Below are 26,570 nucleotides of genomic sequence, written 5' to 3'. Positions count from 1 at the left end.
AACCTGTTCTTCCTCCCACCCATCCCTTCCTCCCACCTCAAGCCGCACTTCCATTTCCTGCCTACCACCTCATCCCACCTCCTTGGCCTGTCCGTCTTCCCTGGACTGACCTTATCTCCTCCCTACCTCCTCACCTATACTCTCCTCTCTACCTATCTTCTTTTCTCTCCATCTTCGGTCCGCCTCCCCCTCTCCTTATTTATTCCAGTTCCCTCTCCCCATCCCCCTCTCTGATGAAGGATCTAGGCCCGAAACGTCAGCTTTTGTGCTCCTAAGCTGCTGCTTGGCCTGCTGTGTTCATCCAGCTCCACGCTTTGTTATCTTGGATTCTCCAGCATCTGCAGTTCCCATTATCACAAATGGGTCGTCATCTCTTTTTTGATGCCATCTCATTTCTGACTCTGATGAGGAACACACATCTGGGAAGACCATAGCAGTTTTAACCCTGCCTGCCTGACAAGCAGCTTAAAGCGCGCAGCTATCTTCCTACTAGAAAATGAGGGGGAGTAGGATTTGGTATAAGGTCCTAACTTTTTCCTCAAAAATTAAAAGTCTAGATCTCTGTGCATAACTTCAAGTTTATAGTTTATAGAAAAATGTGGAAGCATTGTAAACTGTGAAGAGCACAGTGTAGAACTCAAAAGGGCATGGCCATGTTGGTGGAGTGGGCAGATAGGCTGCTGATGACGTTCAATAAGAGAAGTGTGAGCTGATGCTTTTAATGGGAAGATCATGGACTGACAACATAAAATAGAGGGTACAATACTGAAATTGGGGGGAGGGGTGGTGAAAAAGCAGAGGGACTGTGTATAAATCACTGAAGGTAGCAAGAAAGGTTGTGAGAGTGGCAAATAAAGCATATGACGTTCCGGGATTTACAAACAGGGGCAGACAGTACAAAAGCAAGGAGGTTATGACAAACCTGCAGAAACCAAATGTTTTGGAGTTGAGACTACTTCACTCTGGTGACACCACATTTAATAGATGACATGAAGGCACTAGATTGGTTACAGATAATATTAACAAGAACGGTTACAAGAATAAAGAACTTCAGTTACACAAGTAGACTGGAGAAGGTGGAAACAGCAATTAGTAAAGCATCAATTTATTTGGCTTAATCAACCAGGGCATAGAGTGGGAGGGTAAGGAGGTTATGCTGAACTTATAAAAGAAACTTGATAGGCATGAGATATGGAGAGTACTATGGGTTCATGTACATTATTCCTTTGAAAGTTGCACCACAGGTAAACAGGGTGATAAAGAAGGCATTTAGCGTGCTTGTCTTCATTGCTCGGACCACTGAGTATAGGAGTTGGGGTGTCACGTTGCGGTTGTACAGGATGTTGGTGAGACACTTCTGAGTACTGTGCAAGGTTCTAGTCAGTCTGCTATGGGAAGGATATTATTAAATTGAAGAGGATGTAGAAAAGATTTAAGGTTATTACCAGGTCTGGAGGGTTTGAGTTATAGGTAGACACTGGATAAGCTGGGACATTTTTCACTGGAGCATAGGAGGTTGAAGAGTGACCTTGCAGAGGTTCATAAAATTAGGAGGGGCACAGATAAGGAGAATAACAAAAGACTTTTCCCTGCAGTAGGGGAATTCAGCTCTAGAGGGCATAATTTTAAGGTGAGAAGTGGAAGATTTAAAACGGACCCGAGGAGCAACTTTTTGACTTAGAGGATGGTTCATACGTGGAATGAACAGCCAGAGGAGGTGGTAAATGCAAGTACAGTTACAACATTTAAAAGATATTTGGACAGGTACATGAATACGAAGGGTTGAGAGGGATATGCACCAAATACAGGCAAGTGGGATTGATTTAGCTTGGGAAACTTGGTCGGTATGGACTATTTGGACTGAAGGGTCTGTTTCCATGCTGTGGGACTTTACGACTCTGTATGGTGCACAATTTTGGTGCCACACTTTAAGGAGGATGTGAGCCATTTGTTGAGAGTACAGAAGAGATTCGTAAAAATGGACCGAAGCAGGCCTGTGTTATAAGGGTAGATTAGAGAAGTTGGGACCTCTCCCCTGGTGAGAGAAACATTAAGAAGAGATCTGACAGAAGTTTACAAAGTCATGCAAGGTCTTAATACATAGGAAGTAACTGCTGAGAACAACAGGACGCAGATTTAAAGTGATTTGCAATCATTGCAAATGGGATGTGAGAAAAGCCTTTTACACACAATGGTTCAGGTCTGGAAAACATTGCTAGGAAGTGCAGTGAAGGCAGGGTCAACTGAGGCATTCAAGATGGCACTGGATGACTATTTGAATCTAAACAACATGTAAGGGTATGGGGGAAAGGCAGGCAAAGGGCACTGAGCTATCATGTTTGTGGGACAGCAGATACTTCTGTATGTATGTGACGCATCATACACATCATAGTATCACCCTGCTAAAATGTCAAATCGTGGACAAGTTGGATACAAATTTGGCTTGATAATAGAAGACAGTGTGGTGGTAGAGGGTTGTTTTTCAGATGTGAGGCCTGTGAACAGTGCTGTGCCATGGCAATCAGTACTGGGCCCACTGTTATTCGTCATTTATATGAATAAACTGGATGAGAATTTAGGAGGCATGGTTAGTAAGCCTTTGGATGATGCCAAGTTTGGTGGTATAGTGGACCATGAAGAAGGTTATCTGGGAATGTAGCAAGATCTTGATTGACTGAGCCAATGGGTTGAGAAATGACAATGGAGTTTAATCCAGATAAATGCAAGGTGTTGCATTTTGGTGGATCAAACCAGGGCAGGACTTACACAGTCAATGGTAAATGCATTCTGGGGAGTGTTAAGGAACAAAGGGATCTAGGGGCAGAGGTTCATAGCTTGTTGAAAGTGGAAACACAGATAGACAGGGTGGTGAAGGCGGCATTCGGCATGCTTGCTTTCATTGGCCCGAGCACTGAGCATAAGAGTTGGCATTTCTTGCAGCACAAGTATACGATGTTGGTAAGGCCACATTTGGAGTACTGCATGCAATTCTGGTCAACCTACCATAGAAAGGATATTACTAAACTAGAAAGAGTGTAGAAAAGATTTGCCAGGATGCTACTGGACTGGAAGCATGAGTTATAAAGGAGAGGCTAGATAGGCTGGGACTTAAGAGGCATAGATAAGGTAGACAGCCAACTGCTTTTCCCCATCATAGGGGAGTCTAAAACTAGAGGGCATAGATTTCAGGTGAGAGGGGAGAGACATAAAAGGGTCCAGACGGGCAATTTTTATCACACAAAGGTTGGCGAGTGTCTGGAATGGACTGCCAGAGGTAGTGGTGGGAGTGAGTACAATTTCATCATTAAAGAAACGTTTAGAAAGGAACATGGGTGGAATAGGATGAACCAAACGCAGGCTAATGGGGCAAGTTTAATTGTGAAAACTGGGTGGAATGGACGAGTTGGGCCGAAGGGCCTGTTTCCATGCTGTAGACCTTTCAGACTCAGACTCTAAATAGTGAAAACTGCAGTAGGGACACCCTAATGCTGAAATGTAGAATATAAATTAGCATTTGTTAGGGGAATGAATGGAGTTTCTTGACTTCTAAAAGTAGTAACATAAAACAGACAATACTGTATCCATTCCTCCAGTTGCCCTGTTCTGGCTTTTTGAAAGAGCCAAATGATTAGTCCCACTGGACCCCTACAAATTGTCCCTTTTCAGCATTTATTGAATTCTCTTTGGAATGTTGAACCTGCTTTTTGTGATGGTGACTGAAAGACAGACATTGGTCAAGGACATCAGTGGAACTCCCCTGCTAGATTTTCCACTAGTCTCTACTTTGGTTGGGTCAGCATCCGCAATCTGCCGACTTTTATAAACAACTGCTTTAAAAAGTGTTTAAAAAATAAGTTTTAAAAACATCTGAGGGGCTTTGAATCTTTTGGCACCAGTGTCATGTTTTCACTTCACATCAGCAACACAACATTACGTGATGGAATTAGAGAGATTTTTGGAGGTTTCCACCAGAATTTTTCTGGAAGCCCCAACAGCACCACCGCAAGTGACTGTCCAAGCCATTTCTCAGATTTCTATCAATCTTCTGCAAAATTATACTGAGAGATCAGGAGGAACCGGGTGATAACTCTACTACATTACCTTGGTAAATTTGATGCGAGAATTGCAATGGGATGATGCCAAGTTACACTTTAGATATGGAGAATCACTAGATAACATCAGAAACCAAACTGCAGATTCAAAACTATCCATACTGAATCCCAAAGGCAATCTACTTGCGACTGATATAAAATAAATGCAAATACATATGTTCCAATCATTTGAGAACTGTTAGAGAAAGTTAGCTGAACATTTGTTATTTTGTTTCTCACTTGTAGTTACCGACGTTCTCAAGCTTAAATCTCAAATAAAAATCCAGCATATTTCTGATGTATGTACAGTTATCTGCTCAGTTCAAAATTGATTTATGCAATATTTTCAACCTAGGAACATTAACAGTAGAGATAACAGGAACTGCAGATGCCGGAGAATCCGTGATAACAAGGTGTAGAGCTGGATGAACACAGCAGGCAAAGCAACGTCTTAGGAGCAGGAAAGCTGATGTTTCGGGCTTAGACCCATTATCTAATGAAGGGTCTAGCAGGAAATGTCAGCTTTCCTGCTCCTAAGATGCTGCTTGGCCTGCTGTGTTCATCCAGCTCCACACCTTGTTATCACTACATTAATAGTAGACTCAGTATTTAATGTTCCATAAAGGGTTGAATTATCAGATAATCTGAGTTGTGGCTGATTTAAGGAGTACGCTAGTCAAACATAACCACAAAAGGTCGCAGTGCTTGAATTAGGATACATAATGGACTACCACTCTTTAAATTTTACTCGTGTAAACAAATGATTAAAACAGATGAGCCAAAATCACTTCCAACAGCAGAACATAAATTTGATTGTTCAACAGATCACATGTCAAAGTGCATTCGAGATTCGAGTATGATTCAAAGCCATGTGAGTTGCAGCCTATGTCGCAAGATATTGGATTTTCATACAAATGCCATGTAAATTAACACTATACTGAAACACAGGTAGAAAAGATAATTCAAAGTGTGAGAGAGAATGACTTCTCTTGCCCATGAAAAAGGGACAGAATAACAGCCACTCTCTCCACCACTAGCAATATATGCCTGCAATGTGCTTTGAAGGGCTTTGAAGGGACTTGTCGAGGCTTCTTCACCATTGCCTCCCAAACCCACAGCTCCACAATAAAATCTAGTTCAACTTGCAGTGTCACATTTGTCTGGCAGCACAGTGCAACAATGCAGAGGCACTGGTCCCTCCATAGCCTTACTTTACTACACAAGTATCTTCCTGATGTTCCAAGGAAGCAGAGAGATGCTGCCCCACTTACATGGTAATGAAGGAAGACTTCTCTGCTTTAATGCTTGGAAAATTGGTTCAAATTAAAAATAGCAAAACGGCTGGTCAAATGAGGAAGCTCTGCCATTCATGGAACTGGGCAGTTATCACAATCTACTTTTTCTGACTTATTTAGATATCAAGTGAGAATAATACCAGGCTTTAGTTGTGTTTCTCCCCATAGTCAAATAGCTTGGACTATTTACTTCTTTTTTCGAGTTACCTCAGCAGGAATTACCTGCAAACTGTGCCAAGTATAAAAAAAAATCATGAAAGCCTTTATTACTAATAAAACTGGGTCTAATGCATTTACAGAATCCCTTCATTACCTCATGAAGGGGGAGTTGTTCTTCAACGCTGTGCTTCTGCTGGGTCTCCTTGACCATTTTTAGAATTGGCTGTTGCACAAATTAGGGGATGACAATACATCTTCCCATAAACTGATGAAGTAGCGGATGCTGTACAAAAATAACACCAAGCATGTCCATTCATGGATTCTTTAACATTTATGTTACTTGAACAGTTGAAGGGATCCTTAGAATTTTAAAGGGCTAAACAGCCTATCGAAGGGATAGGTGAACATTTTCCTTTAATCTTCTGATTTTCTTTTTGACAGTTCACAAGGCAACAAAAAGATGCCTGATGCAACCAATCACTGTTCTGCCCATCTAATAAACTCCCCTAAACGAAGTGTATTAGAGTGAAACATTAACTCTGTTTCTGACTCCCCAGATGCGTCAAGATTTGCTGTGTTTTTCCAGCACTTTCCGTTTTTGCCTGAAATCCTGCCTTATCAAGAAGGTTACGGTCATGTCAACAGATATCATTCTTTTGTTTTCAGATATAGAGGATTGACTTAGACATCACTCACGACGATGATTTCAGATAAACTTGGTGACAGAAAAGCTGAACATATTGAAGGATTAAGATCCACAAATTGGATCTTCCTCAGAGTCTCTATGAAGGCTATGAATCTTATTTTTTTTTGGTTAACTACAAGCTGTTTGGATTTTTCGGAGGCATTCTTGCCATGAGGCCGACTGGGCTCTCTTGTCATATCTGACCATATGTGCCTCATTATTCACCTACCCTGTCCCATGGTATTCTTCACATTCAATTCTCGTCCCACTTTATCATGTGTCACTCTGAGGACAAATCATTAATGAGTGGTATCTGCTGGAAGACTGGCATCCCTTCTGCGTACCCATCTTTGAAAGGTCACTGTGCAATCAGACCCTGGCAATCCGCTGTTTCCTCTCACCCGCAAAATAATGGCATAACAGCCAGAAAGGCACAGACCCTCCTTCACCCATGCAACCCCATTCTCTTACCCGAGCTGCCATTTAACCACTAGGCCACATGCTTTACCTGTCTTTGGATACATCTCAACTGAAGACGATCTCAGAGACCCTGCAGCCTGCAGTCCATGACTGCCTGCTGAACCCAGCTCCCGTCAACCAGAATCAGGTACCAATCAGGTCTTGTATAGCCCGAGGCAGCTAAGCTCCACAATCCACCAGGTCAGCATGCTCCAGCTCAGTGTCCCTTCTCCTCAGACATCTGCTCCTGTTCTCTATGATCCTCAGCATTTATCCCATCACCTCATTACCTACTCCAATTGTGCAGAACACAGCATGCCAGGATGGTGCAGCACACACTGTTCAAACTATACTGCTGCTACATCCCCCATTCCCCCGAAGAAGTGTGTGCAAACAAAATGTAGCTACAGTTTACAAAATCATGTGTTTGCCCCCTAAATGTCCTATCTCCTACCAGACATGGATCCTGCACTTTCATCCACTAAAGTGACACTGACACTGCCCACCCTGGGCATTGTCCGAGATATTTTTCAGCTGCACTGCACATCTAGAGAAAGGCATGTGATGGCAGGCAACACAGCTTGCGATGGACAATGTCAGCACCAGGTTCTGCCTATTCATCAAGGCACCTACACGCCCTTTTAGCTTGCAGTATCTCAGCAGCCCATTTCGAGTCTCACCCAATCCCCCCAACGTGTGCACATCCACTACACTGAACCTTCAACTATCCACCTTATACCTGAGCTCAACAGCACACCTCTATGATGTTCCACACTGCACCTCTACACTCCCACTGTGAGACCACAATGGTGGTCACTGTCAATTATCACACCCAGCCCCTTTTCCCACTTCTCGCAGCCCACCATGCCCTCTGATGCTGCTCCACGTGTCATGTTCATACCCCCACAACTGCCTCAGTTTTCTCAGAATGGCCTTGACTTCTCCACCTCTTTGATCTCCATTCTGCCCCTACTACGCTCCCCACTCCCCACCGACAACCCAGAACCGTCCGTCACAATGAACATCCAGGATCGTATTTGCCCCAGACCTCCAAATGTCTTTGACAAGCAGCTTGTAGACATGACTGATCAGACAGGATTGCTCTCTATTCCTATTGGTTCACTGATGGCTGCTCCTGGCCCCACAAGACAGACCATTATCCACTCTCCAGAATACAGTCAGACAGACCCCCCGATGGTGAGCATTACAAGTTGACAATTAATTGGGCTCAAGCCCCTAGACTGTGTGCACACTGTGCCTCAAACCAATGACACTGGGAGCCTCTGGTGCTCCCCCTTGACTGAACCGCAAATTAACTCCCACCCAGTTTCTGACATGGTTATTTGGTTGAATGACTGTGCAGTGTGCAGCTGGCACACGCTTTAGGTGTTAAATTGACATCTTGGTGTATGTCATGAAGCAAGATGTCTCCCAAACAGATCTCTACTGGCAGGTAAGACATACGTACTTGCGTGTGACAAGCAATCTTGCATTGGCCAGTACCATGTCTGTGTAAAAATGTTTGTCAATACAGCAGTAATATAAGCTTTTGGTTTTGTCTGCAGGGCCTCGCAGAACAAAACAAGGCATGGATGCTGTCAGCACACAGGTAGGCGTTAAACATCTGAGTGCTAGCAGAGCAAGTGAGCAGCCCTAGGTGTGGCCTGACCATATCCACGAGCTGGGAGCCTATCCCTGTGCACAAAGCGTACTCAGTGCAGCAAGTTGTCAGGCTTTGCAGATCAGTGCTTCCTAAAAGGCCTGCAATTGGATCAGAGAGGGACCATGCCGAGTGTGAGGTGTTGGCAATTGTCAGATGCCAATATCCATGGACAAGAGGTAGGTGTGGTTGGTGCCTGTGGGTTTTGCCCTGAAATGCTGTTTCTCAAATCGATCGGAAGGCAATCTGAAGTCGCCTGCTACCCTCTGTGACTTCCATGTAAAGATTTCTTGATAACTGGCATGTTCAGTAAGAAGGAAATTAACATTTAATGAAACAATTTGGACTATCAACAAAGCATTTAACAAATAATAGTCCCCCTTAATTAGGCCTCTGCCTAAGGAGAACCACATCATGTTTGTGCTCAACAAAAGCACAAAAGATGCAGGGAGATCCTTCCAATGGCAAGGCAGGCCTGGCTGGACTTCCTGTCTGATTCCGCCACAGTTTCGCTAAAGCCCACATTGATCACACCTTGTAGGATTGCATCAAATGTCTATCACATCAGCGTAAGTTGTATGTAGTTGCAGTCATGTCATGAACTAATTCTCTTTTAAGATAAGAGCCTCCTGTTGATAGATCATCAAGTGGCTTTCCTCTAGCACACGAAAGCAAGGAGGCCCTGCAGATCAAAATTAGTGACATTTAAGCAACTGCTGGACATGCACATGGACAGTAGTGAATTGAGGGGTATGTAGGTTAGGTTATTCTATTTTTGGGTTAGGATTAATCCACGGCACAACATCGTGGACCGAAGGGCCTGTACTGTGCTGTATTTTTCTATGTTCTATGCTCTATCTCTGACAGGACAGAGGCTGGTGGCAGCAAATCTGCCCAATAACATAGTGAGTGGTGGGAGGATTCATCTTTGAACAACCTAGTCTGTGAGTAATGTTATGTTAAAATGGTTCCTCTCAAAAACAATTACTACCCATTATGATTCTTCAAACACTAAGATGTCATGTATTTAAAATAAATAAAGGGACACATGAATACATATACACATGTAAAGAGAAAAGATTATAAAGAAACAAGTTATTTTAACAAATTTATTTTAATTGATACAGGGCTTCAATATTTAACTAATTTTGCCAATTATTCATTATAAAAAGCAAACAATCAGAATGTGGGTATGTAGCATGACAGGAATTGAGTTATATAGTACAGAAGGCTGGCGATACTGGTTAGGTCTGGAGATGGTTGTGCCAAATATTCTGTGGTATTAATTGCAAAAATTCTGATAGCAGCAAAAAAAAATCCCTGATGTCTTTCAGCCAAAAAGATTGCCACTCCTCAGTCTGGACAACATGTGACTCCAGTTTTAACCTATATATCTAACTCTTTGTACCCCTCAGAAGCAATCTAGCAAGCTTCCTCTGGTAAGAAATCCCAAGAAACTCAACAAAAAGAAAACCAAAGAGCACTACGTCAAGATATGACTAAAACAATTCCAACCCACTAAACCCTTTAAAATCCCCTTCATGGAAACATTAGGCACAGAAGTACATCATTTTTGTTACCAGCATAACACCTGATTTACAAGGAGTAATCCCATAGGACATTACTGCATATTATGTACACTCAGACAAGTAAGAATTTGAAGACTGACCTTAAAGGTTGTACTAAACTCCTTTTCAGCAGCTAGGCATGGCTTTGCTGCCAAGCTTCGAATAACTGTCAGCAACATCCTGGGGACAGATCAGCTCGTTAAGAAAAAAAAACTAATCACTCGAATTAGAGGACTCCAGATTTCAACCAGCAGGCACCAAAACTAACTAGGCGATGAGAGGAAAGAAAATTTGCCAAGTGTCGCAAGGAACTGATCTACTGGACCATACGCTACCACCTTGCTTCTTTATAAGATTTGTAACTAATTAAAAAACTAACAGCCACCTCATACAGGGCATCAGGTCGAATTCTGTAATGTTATTAAATAACATCACTCTTAAGAAGTCAAAGTTGTATTTATACTTAAGCAGATGGTAAAAGGATTTAGATTACCCACTGACTCAACCAATTGAAATAATGAATGCTTTAATTTCAAACAAGTGGTTAATTTCAAACAAAACAATTTCAGCCTCCATCATTAAATTGATTTTCATTGCTTTCCATGTGCCAAATGCAACAGATAGCCTCTTATTCCCTTAGGATCTCCACCATGAGCGCAGTTATTGTGATCAGTCTAAAAGACATAAGTCCCATTTGCTGGGTTGAGTCAAGTGCCTGTCTTTTTAAAAAAAAATGGAAAAAAACCAAAGCAGGACCCAAGGTACTGAATCTCACTGAATGCTGCAGTTGACACTGGTACAGGCATTTTAGGCAAAAGGCTAGCCAATTCAATAACTCCTCATGGGTTACACTCTAACTATTAATCACAGCAACTTCAGCTCCATCCAATTTTGAAGAGATTTTGATGTTACAATGAAAATAAAAAGGAACAGTCATCTTCTATGACTAAGTGCCACTCAGCACCGTCACGTATTTACACAGTCCGCACAATTTACTCACTCTTATATTAGTCAGTCATAAGTACGTTTGCACAAAGTCCTCTAAATCAGCAAAGTATTACAGCAAGACATCTAAGAGCAATACAACTGGTTCCAGTAACCAAAAGATTCAAGCACCATGGACCCACAATTAACATTCAGATTCTTACTCGTCTGTGTGTACTTCATATGTAATGACCTTCCACAGGCTTGCTCCTCATAAATCAGATATTATGCTGGTAACAAGAATGCAAAAGTTCTGTGCCTAGCATTTCCGTGAGAAGGATTTTGCAAGGTTTACTAGGGTGGGATTGCTTTAGCCATCTGCTGCTCTCAATCCTGTTTGAACCGTATAATAATGTAACCTGGAAGTACATTATGTTACTGAACCTATGCAAATTCCACCCATTCACTCTGAATAGGAATAAACATTCTGTTCTAAATCTACTGCGAGTTTTCTGAAAAATGATTTTTTTTAAAAAAGATTCTTCAAAATTATAGCAAACTTTATAGCCCTGTCAGCTACTTTGTAATGCAATAACCTGTTTTATTTTCAATAAATAGATAATATTTGTAAATAAATAAATGAGAAACAAAAAAGCTCCCTTAAAATAGAAGGCAGAGTAACATGATACTACTGCAATAGACACATTAATCAGTAATAATGTCAACAACAATTTCTGATTTTGTGTAAACAACCTTTTTGAATCTTGATTCCTTACTTTTTACAGTCGATAGTTAAATACTTCACTTTCATGTTTCCTAAAATAATGCATGCAACGTTTATATCCCTTCTACACAGATTATGATGGTGTGTGAAACCAAATAAAATTTTCAAAACATGAGTAGAACATAAAAACTTTAACTTATATAGCACCTTTTATTATCTCTGCATGGAAGTGCTTTATTGCCAAGTACTTTCCAAGTAGTTTTGTGCAACTGGAAATGTGGCAATTTGTGTACAGCAAACGCCCATGAATAACAATGAAATAAGTACCAGGTTATCCACTTTTAGTGGCGCTGGGTGAAAGATAACTATCAGCTAGGATAGAGAAAATTGTTCAGCTCGTCTTCAAAAGAATAACATGGTAACTTAATCAAAACATATAGAATGATTAGCATGTCTTTCATAAATTAGTAATGTGGTTAGTTACCTACCATGGGGAAATTTGCAGCTTAGTGAGGTATGTCAGGAATAATCATAGTCAAACCCTTCACTCACAACCTGCTGTGACAACGTGTGCTGGATTGACAGTCTTCTGATATAGCTTTAAGAGTTTTCACCGATTTACTGAGCGCTCAGACATCAGAGCCGCCTACGTACATTGTGTAATCTGTTTGATGAAGTTGTAGAATAAAAAATATCAGAACAAAAGTCTCTGTGGAAACATCAGAGAGGAAAGCGATCTTCCAGTAGTAGCACCAAGCAAACCCTTGCATGATGTGTTTTGCTGAAAGTGTTCTATCTTAATTCCATCCAGACTCGCTGTTATTTTGGGAAGACCAACATCATTGGCTTTGAACCCTAGCCACAAGCCTATGCTCCCTTGCCACTGATTTCAATGCCCTCCCTGGTCACTATTTCAGGCTGAAACAGACGGCTAGCACGCTGAGAGGCTTACATTACCCAAAGTTGAGCTTTACACCATGTATTCCGTCCAATATAAAAGACAATCCACTTCACATCAGCCAACTCTTCCTGCCTCAGCTCATCAGCTGCTGAACACTCAAACACACTTTAATTAGCTTACCACTCAACATGTCCAATCCTGTCCTGGCCAATCTCCCATTTTACATCCTTCATACATTTCAACTCACCCAAAACTCTGTTGCCTGTATCCAACTTCACCCCCATGATCACCAGTCAACATTAATTCGTGACTCACCAACATCTCGAATCACTTTGATGGTTCAATCCTCTCTATTTCTCTAATAGAATTCCACACGGATGGAGTGTGTCTCCAGCCATCCCTGGCACCTTACACAGTCCTCACAATCTCTGCCTTATCAGTGGTAGTTATGCTCAGAGGTCTGGAATTCCTCCATAAACTGGCCCACTTTTCTGGGTCTCCTTTAAGGCCCACCTTACACCCTAGTTCTTTGGCCAATTTTTGAATCACCTTTCCTACATATCCCTTCTATTGTACAGTGTCAATGTTTCTCTAATTGCATATCTGCGTAGCAAACATTCTGGGATGTTTCCACACATTAAAGGTGTTTTACAAATGCTTTGTGAAACACCTATGCTTGGTTCGCAACAAATTACTGCGCCTTCCAGTCGCAAACCATTTCAACTCCCCCTCCCATTCCTCAGACGACATGTCCGTCCTGGGCCTCCTGCAGTGCCACAATGATGCCACCCGAAGGTTGCAGGAACAGCATCTCCTATTTTGCTTGGGAACCCTACAGCTCAATGGTATCAACGTGGACTTCACAAGCTTCAAAAATCTACCCTCTCCCAACCGCAATCGCAAAAATGCCCAGCTCATCCCCACCTCCCTAACCTGTCCTTCCTCCCACCTATCCCCTCCTTCCACTTCAAACCCCACCCCCCATCTCCTACCAACCAGCCTCATCCCCACCTCCTTGACTTGTCCGTCCTCCATAGACTGACCTATCCCCTCCCTACCTCCCCACGTACATTCACCTTTACTGGCTCCATCCCTGCATCTTTGACCTGTCTGTCTCCTCTCCACATATCTTCTCCTTTATAGAACATAGAACATAGAACAGTACAGCACAGAACAGGCCCTTCAGCCCACTATGTTGTGCCAACCTCCATCCTCTATCTGCCTCCCCCTCTCCTCCCTATTTATTTCAAAATACCCTGCCCCTCCCCCATTTCTGAAGAAGGATCTAGGCCCGAAAAGTCAGCCTTCCTGCTCCTCTGTTGCTGTTTGGCCTGCTGTGTTCATCCAGCTCTCCACTTTGTTTCTCACATTCTGCAGCATCAGCAGTTCCCACAATCTCTTTTACAAATGCAAGTGTTTTTCTTGAAAGTCACAAAGCAATGCAATATTTTAGACAAAACCATGATCCTCGCAAGTGTATGAATATAACTGAACATTTCAAACGTTGATCCATGATAGAACACAAGCTTTAATTAGAGGCTGTTTACAACATAAAGCAAGATTGATAGCAGGTCATTCCTGACAAGACCATCTTTAAGCACTTATTTCAAAGTTTGGTTCGTTTACTACTTTCCCTAAATACTAAGACAAACAGTCCGGTGAAGGAACAGGACTTGACTGAAAGAGTTTCAGCAATGAAAGTACTGATATTAGTTTAACTGACATTGTTTAACATAGTTGAAGAAAACATTTCAAACACCAAGCTAAGTTATTAGCTTCATTGGCAAACAAGCACACTTGTGTTTTTCCTTACAGGTCTATTTTGAATACCAGAAACCATGCAAATCAATTTCAATTAATTGAAAAGTGTATTTGCTTCTCCTTTACTTGAATCCATCATATACAAAGATATCGTAATATCTGAAAACAGCACAGGAGGAGGCCATTAGACCCATTGTGCCTGTGCTGTTTCTTAGGTAGGGCTGTCTAATTAGACCCACTCACTTGCTCTTTCCTGATGTTCTTTTAATTATTCTTTCCTTCAAGTGCTCACCCAGTTCATTCATGGGTGTTAAAACTAAATCTACATTCACTATTCTTCCAGGCAGAGCATTCCATACAACAACTCACTGGGTAAAAGAAAGATTCCACATGTCACTGATTCCCTTAAATCTGTGTCCTATTGTGACAAGCCCTTCTACCCATGGACACTATAGTGATTGTAACGAGGTCAACCAGATGGACCTCACAGCTTATTAGTTTCCTGACTGGGGCTGTTAATCTGGTCCAATCAAAGCCATGGCTAAACAGGAGTGTCAGACATCCCTGTTCACTCAGAGCTGGCTCTGAAGGAATAGAATCAGTTTCAAGGACATTCCACGTGTAAATAGAGGGTGACTTGGTGACAGGTCACAGGTCTCTGCAGTTTGCAGTTATTTCAATAGCAACAAGGCTGACTCATGCTCCTGAAGAAATTCGCTCGCAATAGTCGTCTTTGAGTTACGGGAAGCAGTTCTGACGTTCTGCCAGTATTTGGGAAGCTTGACTTATTTGATCCTGCCGTCCAAAACTGGGCCCAGTATGTGGAAAGAATTTATATTTTTTTCTGGACAAATGACACTGGCGAAGGTGAAAAGCGACGAGAAATTCTCCTGACAGCTCGTGGACCAACAGTTTCGTCGATTATTAGGGCCCTAACTTTCCCTGAGGCACCAGTTCCCAAAACCTTTCAAGAGTTGATGGATTTAGTTAAGGAATGTTACAACTAAAACTCCTCTAATTCTGAGATGCTATTGGTTTTACTTCGCAATTTGAGAACCAGGGGAATCCATACTGATATTTTTGATGAGGCTAAGATGACTGGTAGAGGCAGGTGGCTTTGCTTTAATCCTGAATTAGATGTTGAGATACTGTTTGGTATGTGGTAGTAATGCCATTCCTATGCAAAAGCACCTACTAGCTGAAGCCCAACTGGACTTCAAGCAGGAACTACAAGTCACTTTATCTTTAGAAAATCCAGCAAGTGGAGCAAATGAGTTGCAGGTTATTCTGATGGAAGTGGAAAACCTCGCCAGACTGACTGAGCTTCGAGAACACCTCATGAGTGAAGGCCATTGCATAGCCTCACTCGGGACATATCCTGAATAGACTGACTCTGGGTCCGCCCATAGCAAAACCATAAAACAAGACTAAACCTCAACCAAACGGTTAAAGTTTTCTTCACGAGCTGGGTAGGCAAGCAATTGTAATTGCTGCTGGTATGTGGACTCAAGACAGCCAAATAGCCCCAGCAGACCTAAACACAGTAAGAGAACAAACCCTCAACAGTCCACATACACCTGGTTTGGAACAGTTGAACTGCTTAGCAACATGTCAATCAGAACCAATCAAATAAACTTCTGGTTAAATGGTCATCCAATTCTAAGGGAGGTCGATACCTGCTTGGCCATTTCAGTGATTGCAGAACCAGTCTTTAACAAAATTTGCTCTGCACGCCAGCCCTTAAGTTTGTGCAAGATCTCCGCTGCACTGAGAAGCTGTACCCGGGAACCTCCTAAAGGTAGGGGTACAGCTTTGGCTCTGGTCTCTTATGAGAAGCAGCTGGTTATGTAATCATTGACTGTGGAAAAATGCTGGGGCCCAAGCCTGATGGGGCAAAATTGTTTGAGAAAGAAAGATGGACTTAGATTGGCTCAACATTTTTCAATTAGAAAGTGGCTGTCCGAGCAAAATCCGAGAAGTTTGTCAGGAAGGTCGAGGGTAGGTGCAACAGACCTGAACAAGTACCTGGACCATATGAAAGCTGAAAACTCACAAATGGGAAGGGAGCAAAACATGCTTGGCTCCTCAGAACAGTCGAAAAGGCTGGCTGAAACAATGGAGAGGGAGAACCTGCGAAGCGTTGAAGGGACGTCCAAATCTGTGAAAGACATGGTGGGTGGTATCCTTGCCATCTGAAGGAGAGAATGAATTTCTTCTGAGATACTCCTGATGCAAGAAGCAAGCTACTGTGTGTTACACGTCACCTCTATCTGATGCAGAGTCATCAGAACCTGATCCAATGCTAAAACGCCCAAGGGGAAGCCACAAAATAAAAGAACTGGCCTCTGTCCACAGAGGGATGTAATTATTCTAACAAGGTCAGCCAGTTAGACACCACAGAATAAATTCCCTGATTGGGGCTGTAGGGACCCCTGGCTGACAGTTAAAAACAGAGTGTCAGACATCTTACATTCTTGAGAGCTAGCTCTGAGGGAGCTGGATCAGTTTCAAGGACGTTCCACATGTAAATAAAAGGGTGATTTGATGACAGGATACCAGCCTCTGAGTTATTTCAGACATTAACTACTCTTCGGTTACTCCACCAAAATTACTCATCCCTTCCTTACCATCTCCGCTCTAAAGGAACACCACATCATAGTTTTTAAGACTCTGTACATAACTCAAACCCTCAAACCTGGTGCCTAAATCTCTTTAGCATTCTCTTCAAAGAGTTTGTCTCATACCCCGAATTGAACACAAATGCTAATCTGAGTTCTAACCGATTGAAAATGCCTTTGGCTAATGAAGTGACAGATTCCAGATGCAATTTCAACAATCTTTGTAGTTTGTCATCAAAGATTAGTGTGTACATACACTCCTGGGTCTCACCATTCAAAACTGTATTATTTACATTTATTGCCTCTCTTCATTCATCTCCTCCGCGCAAAGATGAATCACATCACACTTTTCCATGTTCAATATTGCGTGTCTTGAGGTCTACCCACTTGATCAGTCTGTCTACTTATTGAAGTGTTTTGTTTTATTATCTCTCTCATTGTTTATTATATTCCCAAGATTCTTATTAGTTGAAACCTTTGAAACTACGCTGTATACAGCCAATTCTGGATTACTAATATATATACTAAAAAGTACTGTGGTCCAGATACTCATCCATGGGTTACAGATCCCAGTCCAAAAAACAAGCAAATACTTTTTGAAAGTCCATACATACAACAAGAACACAACTGTGAATCAGATATTAAATACTGTGAAAAAAATCCTGAGATGGCACAGCCATAAGAAAACAAAAATACTAGTTTTTCTGTCGAGTGTACAATGAACTAACTGAAAGTGAGACATTTCTTTCATGAAAATGTAAAATCCTGTCTGTGTACAACGATAACTGTACTTTAAAATTCATCCACTCAGACACAACATACTTTCTAAATACAGGTATTAATATTTACTCTTTTCTTTTACAAAGATCAACAAATAATTGACTACTGGTCAGACAGATAGCATGCAAATTAAAAAGCACGAGAACTTTTGAGTCTTTTTTAAAAATTGCAAAGCGAACAAAACTCATGTGAAAGGTCAGAGAGTATTTAAAACAGATCCAGACATTGCGATGAGAAGGGGGTGACCCATATTTCTTGGACAGATGAGTTGACTGGCCAACTGGCCTTCCTCAACCATAACTATCCTTTCATCAATATCATAACACTCACTAAGAAATTCAAGGATGCAACTGATGGAGCAACACTTTCTATAGGTTAAAATATCAACAAAATCCAACTGATTATGAATATCTTAAAAATATCAGCACTGGTTATTATGTAACATCTCTGATTAAACAAGATCGTTAATGCTGAAAGTTGTCTTTAAATTGAACTCAATTTTCATTTGAACCTTTTACACAGGAAGTCTTGTCATGTTGCTTCCTGTTGTGTGTAGGACATTCTGTGGTATCCAATTAGTGAACCAATCCTGAATAATAAAAGGTGTTGAAACGGAGAAATGACAACAGTTCTAAAATTCAATAGTTCTCAGTTGACAACTTAAACGGCCAAAAATATGGCTGGTGCACACATTTTAAATCACTGGTAGTCTGACAATAACTGAATCACATCAGAGTTCATGGAACTACCCAATGAGATTTATAGATTTATCAAACAATGTTTTTGACTTTTCAGTGTTTATAGTTAAACTCACCTCATTACAATAAAAGAAAAAAAGTCAATTAACTCCAGATTGCTTTCATCATTATGTCCCAAATACTCCTAACATCCCCACAGATGATAATTTTCCTTAATTTACAGCAGCAGACTCCAATATACATTATGAAGGAACAGTGCACTAACCTAGAAGGTATAGGTATGTAATGAAATAGATTGATACATTTACTATACGAATGAACCTAAATTTTTACCTTGATACTTCATGTTCTTACTTGAACATAAGACACTAAATTGATGACAGATAATAAAATGTGAGGCTGGATGAACACAGCAGGCCAAGCAGCATCTCAGGAGCACAAAAGCTGACGTTTCGGGCCTAGACCCTTCATCAGATGAGGGGTCTAGGCCCGAAACGTCAGCTTTTGTGCTCCTGAGATGCTGCTTGGCCTGCTGTGTTCATCCAGCCTCACATTTTATTATCTTGGAATCTCCAGCATCTGCAGTTCCCATTATCTCTGATACAATTGATGACAGAGTCATGTTTAGATGTGCAAATGCAGTCAAACTAATCCCACCCTCACATAGGAATACTAGTGATTTCAGTTACTAGTTTCCTGGAGTTAACAGCCTTTCAGAATTATTGTTAAGTTTGTAAAATGTCCATCTACTGCTGTGAAAAATATTCAGACTGCCGCCTCGCTATAAAATGACTATAAATCCACGCCAGTCATTTACAAGGGGATCATGAAAATAATTAAAGTTCAGTCCATCAAGTTGATAATGCCAGATAAAGTTGTATACTACTGAAACTGATTAAAACCACTATTTAACTATTAAGTTATTTAATTCTGATATAATTATCATATAATAACCAAGAACATATAATAAATAATGTTAATGCATAATTCCACATTTCAAAGATGAAGAATAATTGTTGATACAAAAATCGTAAACCTTTTAATTCAACAAAAATTTAAGATTACATGTCACAAATTGTAGCATATTTAAACTTATCCTTTCCTGTAACTTCAGGTTATTTAAAGACTTAATTTCAGCCTTTCACAGACATTTTCAATGACTGGACATGTTCCTTTTTTATCAGGACTTACTTTAATTGATGCGGTGCTAAAGCGAATCTTTCTATGTGGCATGGGTTCCTCTTCATCAGATAATCCAGTGATCTCTGAATAGCCACTTTCTGGTTCAAAGGCATCATCCTCATCATCATCCAGACAACTTCCTTCAGATTCATCACCAACCCCACTAAAGGCGCTAATATCCACCATATCAGCCTCAGAAACATCTTCATTTTTTTTGCAATGATCATATAGATCTAGGTCATTTTTAACCTGCTCACCCTCTTCAAAGGAATCTGCTTTAGATGACAAGGACTCCTCGACCTGATGTGCAGTCCCTTCTGTGGATTCCAAAGGAGAGGGCTGGAAACGATCCAAAGAGTCTTTGGGAAGATCTCCATTTTCTGAACCAGCATCATGGAGCAGGGCTCCGGTCTCAACCGATTTAATCTCACAAGTTTCCAAAATGGCATCTCCCTTTTGGAGTCCAGTGTCATTTTCAGAGTCGTTCAGAACAGGTTCTGGATCCTCTTTTCCATCATCCGTAGGTCCAGGTTTCTGATCACAAACTACAGTGTCTTCCACTTCCACTGGCCTAATTTTTCTGACTTCGTCAACTTTTTGTGACCTCTGTGCAGTTGCTGTTGGCCTGGTTTCTTTCAAGCTGTCCCCGTGCTTCACAAGTGATGCCAACTTGCTGGCTAAGTTGTTTCCAGATGGGGAACCACCCAGAGGCTTATCAGACTGCAGTTCCTCATTTTCTTTTCTGATTTGGCCTGAGGCCCCAGGTAGATCAAAGGAGGCATCGCCATCGCTGTTACTCCCACCTTCTGTCTTAAGTGCCTCTTGCTGGTTCTTAAGAACTAATTTTGACTTTCTGGATAGTGGTTTGGAACTGAGGGGGCAGGTGCCTGGCCTTGGCCCTCGCTCTAGGGCTTTGCGCTGGTTGGCACCGCTTTCAAAGACAGCACTGAGCTGACTGACTGTGGGTGAAATGGCCTCCGTCTCTAGGCTGTCCAATGACTCGGTGCTCCCATTGAAGCGGACCACCACGTCCAACTTGCTATCCTTGAGCCCAGCCCTTTCCTTTTTCAGCAAGATCCGGTTGGAGACGTTCTTCTCCTGGATGTTCTTCTCAAAGAGCTTCCTGGTCTCCTGCAGCTTGGAGAAGGGTCTCTCGGTCTTGGTGTCAAAGCGGCTCACCCGCTCCGAGACACTAGTGCCAAGCTTCAGGAGGGCACTGTGGTCAACATTCTCATTCAGGCTGCTGGCTCTGGGTAGGGACAAGCGTACAGCCCTTTCCTTGCCTTTGGCTGGTATGCCAGTCGCTTCATTCGGGGTGGTGCCCATCTTCTGCAGGAACATGTTCTTGATCCTGTGGACATTGGATCCGTACTTCTTGCCCCGGCTCTGCTTCCTCCCTTCGGCATCCTCAGCTGCTTTCTGCTCTCCATTGGCAGTGGGTTTGCTGTCGCTGCTATTTTGCTGCAGAGCCTGAATCTCTGCTTCATAGGCATTGCGGTGGGGAGAAGGGCTCCTCAGGCTCGCTGCTGCTGATGCTGAGGATGTATCGGTCTTCATCATGTTTAATGCAGCCCTCCCGGTCTCCAGAGCTGCATTCTTCCCGATCAGCACACAGACAGAGAAAGAAACAGCTACAGCATAAAGCTCATGGTTGCAATTCTGTCGCCCTCAGGAAGGCTGATAGCACTCCATCTACAAAAGGGGGGGGAGAAAAAAAACAAAGACTGGAATAAAAATCCGGGAATAGAGTACCGAATGCAGCAAAGATTGCAAGACGCCTGATGGATTGCAAACATTTAAACCTTTGATTGCATCATTTTGATCGCAAAAGGCTGATCGCTTGATCCTTCTGCATTATCAACCTACAGCGGACTAATTTGCTCTCACTGGGTCCTACAGTCCGCCGCATGCAATTACAACGTGCAGGCTGCTTAGCATATTCTCCTACACATTATCCTTACAATATAAAACAAAGGCAAGCACCATGTATAATGTTCACTTACTGGTACAGTTAAGTTTTCTTTAAGTCGTCAATTTGAACAGAAAATGTAAATGCTTTTTCTCAACATTATCTCTCAGATCCACATATTTTGCACTTGAAGTTTTTGAAATTGTGCAAGGCACAGAATGTGAGGGGAATTTATTTGTTCATTTGATTCTCCAGGTAATGAGAATGGAAAAATATCCAGTCTCCCAAAAGATTGTATATCCATATTTGTATTAATGATAACACCCCAAAATTACCTTATAGTCCTTGCTGTTTTTTTAAAAAAAATTATTGAATGAAAAATGTTTCCACTAACGTATTTACCATATAAAGACAACAATATGGATGTAAAGCTTTAAAAGATCTTGGTTATAAATAACAACACTAAATTACTAAGGAAATAGATACTTTAATTTCCCAGCCCCTTCTAAAAAGTCACTGCTAACTATATTTAAAAGGAAAACCATTGACCCTTTATGTTTTGAAATTACATTTCATGGTTGTTCATTACTGAATATGGAATAATGCATTATGAGAAACTCTAATGAACTGTAATAACAGCAAGAAAAATCTTTGAACAATGACTTTTTGAAATGAGGATGATCTAAAACCTAAAACCACAACATACAAAGATAATTGGAAGGCATTTTAAAAAGTTCTAAAACACTTGGGTTAGTTTAATAACACATCTCTAAAGCAGTTAAAATTCTCTCTGAAGTTACAATGGAGCATCTCAGAAACCATATAAAATATTTTGATACTGTCTCTAAAGGTCACAGTAAAATTGTTATTTAATTAAAGGTCCCTGAACAGGTATGTATAATAATACACAATTTATTGACAGTAAAATCCTGTCCTCAAAAGCAACACAAGTTCTAGTTACGGTGTAATTTTAAGTTAGTGAATTATATAGTGGTGCTTAAGTAATATGAATAATGTGGTTAATATTGCTGAGCCACTTTTTTAAATATGGGAATTTTTCCATACTAATTTCTATATTTGTAATGTCTGTGATTTTTCTACTTTCTAATCAGTAAAGAACTCATCACATCAGCATTTTATTCAGTTCTTATTGATTATTCTACCAGGGAAAATAACTATTTGGATTACATTAGTAAGCATTTCTGATTTGCTACTGTACTTCCCTATCTGCCAGTCACATTCCACAAAACATAATGTGCAATAAAGGGCTGTTGCAGTGACTAATTACAATTGACTGGTAAGGAGGACACCAAATATATGCATCTAGTATTCACTGGACAGTACGGCCTTAGCAGCTCACATTTCAAGATAGAGAAGAGAAGGAAAAAAGCCCACTTCTTTAAAAAATACATGAGGTCACGGTGTGACAATTAAGAGATGTGACTTAAAGCTGACTTGAAAACATAATCTTTCAATTGTTCTCAAAAGTTAAGGGATAAGTGTATACACAGAGGAATTTAGACAGTGATGCTAGAGATTTTACTGTGCAAAATATTGACACAAAACTGTGAGGAGATATTGTCACAAGGCAATTTGCTTTATAAATAGAAAATATATTAACATTTTACATCCTTCTGACTAATTGATACTCCGAAATAACAGATTTGAAGATCTATGAGCATTTAGGGTGTTATGTCTAGCTATATTTCCATCATAAATTCCCATGCCCACATTTATTATGGAAATTACCCATGTAAACCTGTCACACTCCAATTATACTTGCTGACTACTGGTGGCACTATATTGCCTCAGTTTTGTGCTATGTGACTTCTTAACCTATTCAGCAGCGAAACCTTCATTCCTACCAACTATATATCTCTGTTTCATATAAATTTGTTTGTTTTTACTGTTAAGTGATAACATGTAACATTAAACCACGTAAAAATAAGAGAAAAATATTTGGCTTTAAAATGGACATTGGGTTATATCTGAAAACCATGTGCAATTTTCATGACAAAGGTACAGCATGAGAGATTACTAGTTACATATAAAATTGTGCTTTCCAGAATTTAAGTTGACATTTGATCTCTAAGAATAATTTAGTGAAAGTGTATTTTACCTGAAAGATTTGGAGTTATTGGCCAAGCAGTCTATCACTATAAAAAAAACTTCATTTGCAGTATATAGTACTCTCTGTGTATTTCATGATTGCACTTCACCTTGGAATGTTCCTCCTGAAAAAAAGATGCTGGAGTACTACTTAAAATGTTTGTTTTTCCTTGTTTTGTCTAGTCTCCTAAATTACATGTTACTACATTTTCTTTTCCCAAGTTACCTGGACTGACTTGTCTATCCAAAGCAACAGGAGTCCTCAATTACATTTTAACTGTAAATATAATTGGTCTCAGATATTTCTCATGTAATTGTATATATAAATACAAGTTCAATCTAAAAAAAATCAGCAATTCAATCAGTAATCACTGCTACTGGCACTACTTTAACTCTAACCAACACTTATGAATCTGCAAACATCTGTTTCATAATCAGACCATTTGTCTACTAAAAATTGCACTACAGCTATTACATTAATGGAGTACACCTACAATTCAATGTTGTAAGGACTGTATTTACAATATGATCTTGAATATGGTCTTTAGGATACAGCATGGCTTTGAATCAATAACAGTTGAAGTTAAGATCATTAAAACTTCAAAGACAGAAGTAGCAGTAGGAGTAGGCCTTTCAGTTCTTTGAGCTTTGTCTGTCATTTAATAAAATCATAGTTGATCATGCAATTCAACTCCATTTTTCTGTATCATTCCCATAACCTTTAATTCCCTTTGTGAGGGTTGGTTAGCTCACTTGGCTGAGCGGCTGGATTGCAATACCCAGATTAAAGCCAACAGTATGGGCTGAATTCCTGCACCAGCTGAGGTTACCCTGATGGACTCTCCTTCTCAATCTCAGGTAAGGGACCTGAGATGTGGTGACCCTCAGGTAGGGCTATGGTGACTTTTTGTTTTAATTCCCTTAGTATCCAGAAATATATCAATCTCTGTCCTGAATAAACTCAATAACTGAACTACTCTGAGAGCAGAAAACTCCAAAGATAGACAACACTTTGAGGGAAGACATGTCTCCTCATCTCAGTTCTAAATAGCCAAATTCTCAGTCCAAGAACCTTAATCCTGGCTTCACAGCCACAGGAAATTGCTCCAGAATTCATCATACAAAGGCCCCTGAGAATTTTATATATTTCAATTAGATCACCGCCGAATCTTCTAAATTCTAGGGAATCTAGGCTTTGTCTACTAAAAGGTTAAACTGTTAATACAATTAAATCTCCAATTCTTGTTGTCATTAAAGTGAAAATTAAATCAACAGAAGTCTTTTCCCTCATTTGGACATTTTGCATTAGCAAATGAATAGTTATATTAACTTTGCTCCCTGTTTATAAACAATTTCCTAGTGATTTAACAGTACAGGATAATAGACTCCTGATATGTCTGAACTCTTCAACACCATTGAATTATATTTCCATAACCTGTGCAGAAGAAGTTCAGCAATTAAGAATTAGATCCCACGAGTTCTCTTGGTGTTAAAGATTTTCTCAGATTTCACTTTCCATGTTCCTGTCATGTTTACAGGCATTCACAGAAGCATTCAACCCTTATAAATTACTGGCTTTACTAATTCAGATTAACCCTTTTTGTTTAGTTGCACTGAATATATAATTCAAAAGGCGTGCAAGCACACTTAAATAAAACGACTTGCATTTGCATTGTGCCTTTAACGATCCCAGGATGTCCCAATTATCTTAAAACTAATCAAATACATTAGAAGAACTGTTCAACAGAATTTTGTTTTAAGATGATCAAATACACGTGTGGTAGTATCTATTAAGCAATAATATGTCCCGTGTCTGTCCGTATACTGTATAAAGTACAAATGTTCTGAATGAGAATCTAGTCTCAGTCGCACTAGGATCCAGGAGAAAGCCACTATACAAAAGGCCTGACTACGTTGCGTTTCCTGCGCGTTATTTCCCATTTCCCTGATTAACTGTCATTTTAGCCCAAAACGTCGGATCCGGAAAGTGTTACAAACAGGAAACGTTCCCCCATTAGATTCTTTCTCTGTTTTTTGAAAGAAAAACCGTAAGTTGCTGCTGTCATTCAGCAATTGCAGCTTTGCGCTGGGGAGGAGAGGGAAAAGGAAGCTGACTTACATTGTAACCCGTTTGCAGTTTTGTTGTTTCCTTGTCGCTGTCTATGTTTCCTCGTCTGTGATGTGCCGCAATACTGGATTTCACCAGCTATACATGTCACATCGTCTTGACCCACCGACAGTCACGCTGCAGGCGGAGCTTCTACACAATACCAGAGCGTGTATTCATGTGGATGTCGCCTTTGTGTGTGGACTCGCAACCTCTTGCTGTATATTTATTTATCTTAGTTCATTTCAGGGAATGAAAAATAATGTTCCGTCACAAGCTCTTAGTGCGATAAGATCGTTATGCCTTCCATTCGAACCCTCTTGGATTCCTGGCAGCTCCGGGAAATATTCTTAAGGCAGTGACTATCAATTTCGACAATTATGCTTAAACAAACCCACCTCCACAGTCATAAAAAATATTCTCTAAGTAGTATTGGTGCTGTAATAATTATGTTAAACAATTATAAGCTCTTTCTATTGGTGTCTTCCTTTCCTGCCTTCTCTCCTGTTCCATACTGACTTGTAATTTATACCAAGACCTAATTACCCGACCGACACCCTTCACACACAAAAAAACCCTACAGCTCCAACTCAAATCCTTCATTCGTTTAGGAAATGGGACACACATCGAAAAAGAATAGTTACCCCTGATTGGATGAATGTAACCCCAATCTGTATTTTACAGCCAGTGGAAGCTGAGAATCTTGGTGATTGACAGTCACATCATCGCGGCGTTCAGATCAAATATATGCCCTTTTTAAAAAAAAGTCAGGTAGAAATGAATGGGTCAGCTAAAACACTGGAGCCAAATCATTTCTTTAAGACCTGTTCAAAGCTGAACAAAAATATTTTGTCCGTCTGACTGATCCATTGCTTTTATGAGTATATTAGGAGGTAAAGATTGTATGATTGTTAACATAATATGGAAGAAATATTCATTA

At 40.6% G+C, this 26,570-nt stretch overlaps 1 protein-coding gene across 3 annotated transcripts in view; it reads right to left on the bottom strand.

Moving 5' to 3' along the window:
* Positions 1–26,243, bottom strand: part of LOC125466203 (neurabin-2-like) — a 211,184-nt gene extending 184,941 nt beyond the window's left edge. The window contains exons 1-2 of one of the 3 annotated variants that reach the window (XM_048560421.2): positions 25,643–26,243; positions 19,515–21,197 (exon numbers count right to left, since the gene is read on the bottom strand). In XM_048560421.2, the coding sequence (XP_048416378.1) occupies positions 19,515–21,065 (1,551 nt within the window). In that variant the 5' untranslated portion in view covers positions 21,066–21,197; positions 25,643–26,243. Of the gene's footprint in view, positions 1–19,514; positions 21,230–21,307; positions 21,371–25,642 lie in introns of those variants that run through there. The other 2 variants (XM_048560423.2, XM_048560422.2) reach the window with 2 other exon arrangements.
* Positions 26,244–26,570: the final 327 nt, after the last annotated feature.

This window comes from Stegostoma tigrinum, chromosome 31 (assembly GCF_030684315.1).
Source record: "Stegostoma tigrinum isolate sSteTig4 chromosome 31, sSteTig4.hap1, whole genome shotgun sequence".
Lineage (NCBI taxonomy): Eukaryota > Metazoa > Chordata > Chondrichthyes > Orectolobiformes > Stegostomatidae > Stegostoma > Stegostoma tigrinum.
Note: the sequence above shows the minus strand (reverse complement) of the source record. Positions and strands in the feature narration are given on the sequence as shown.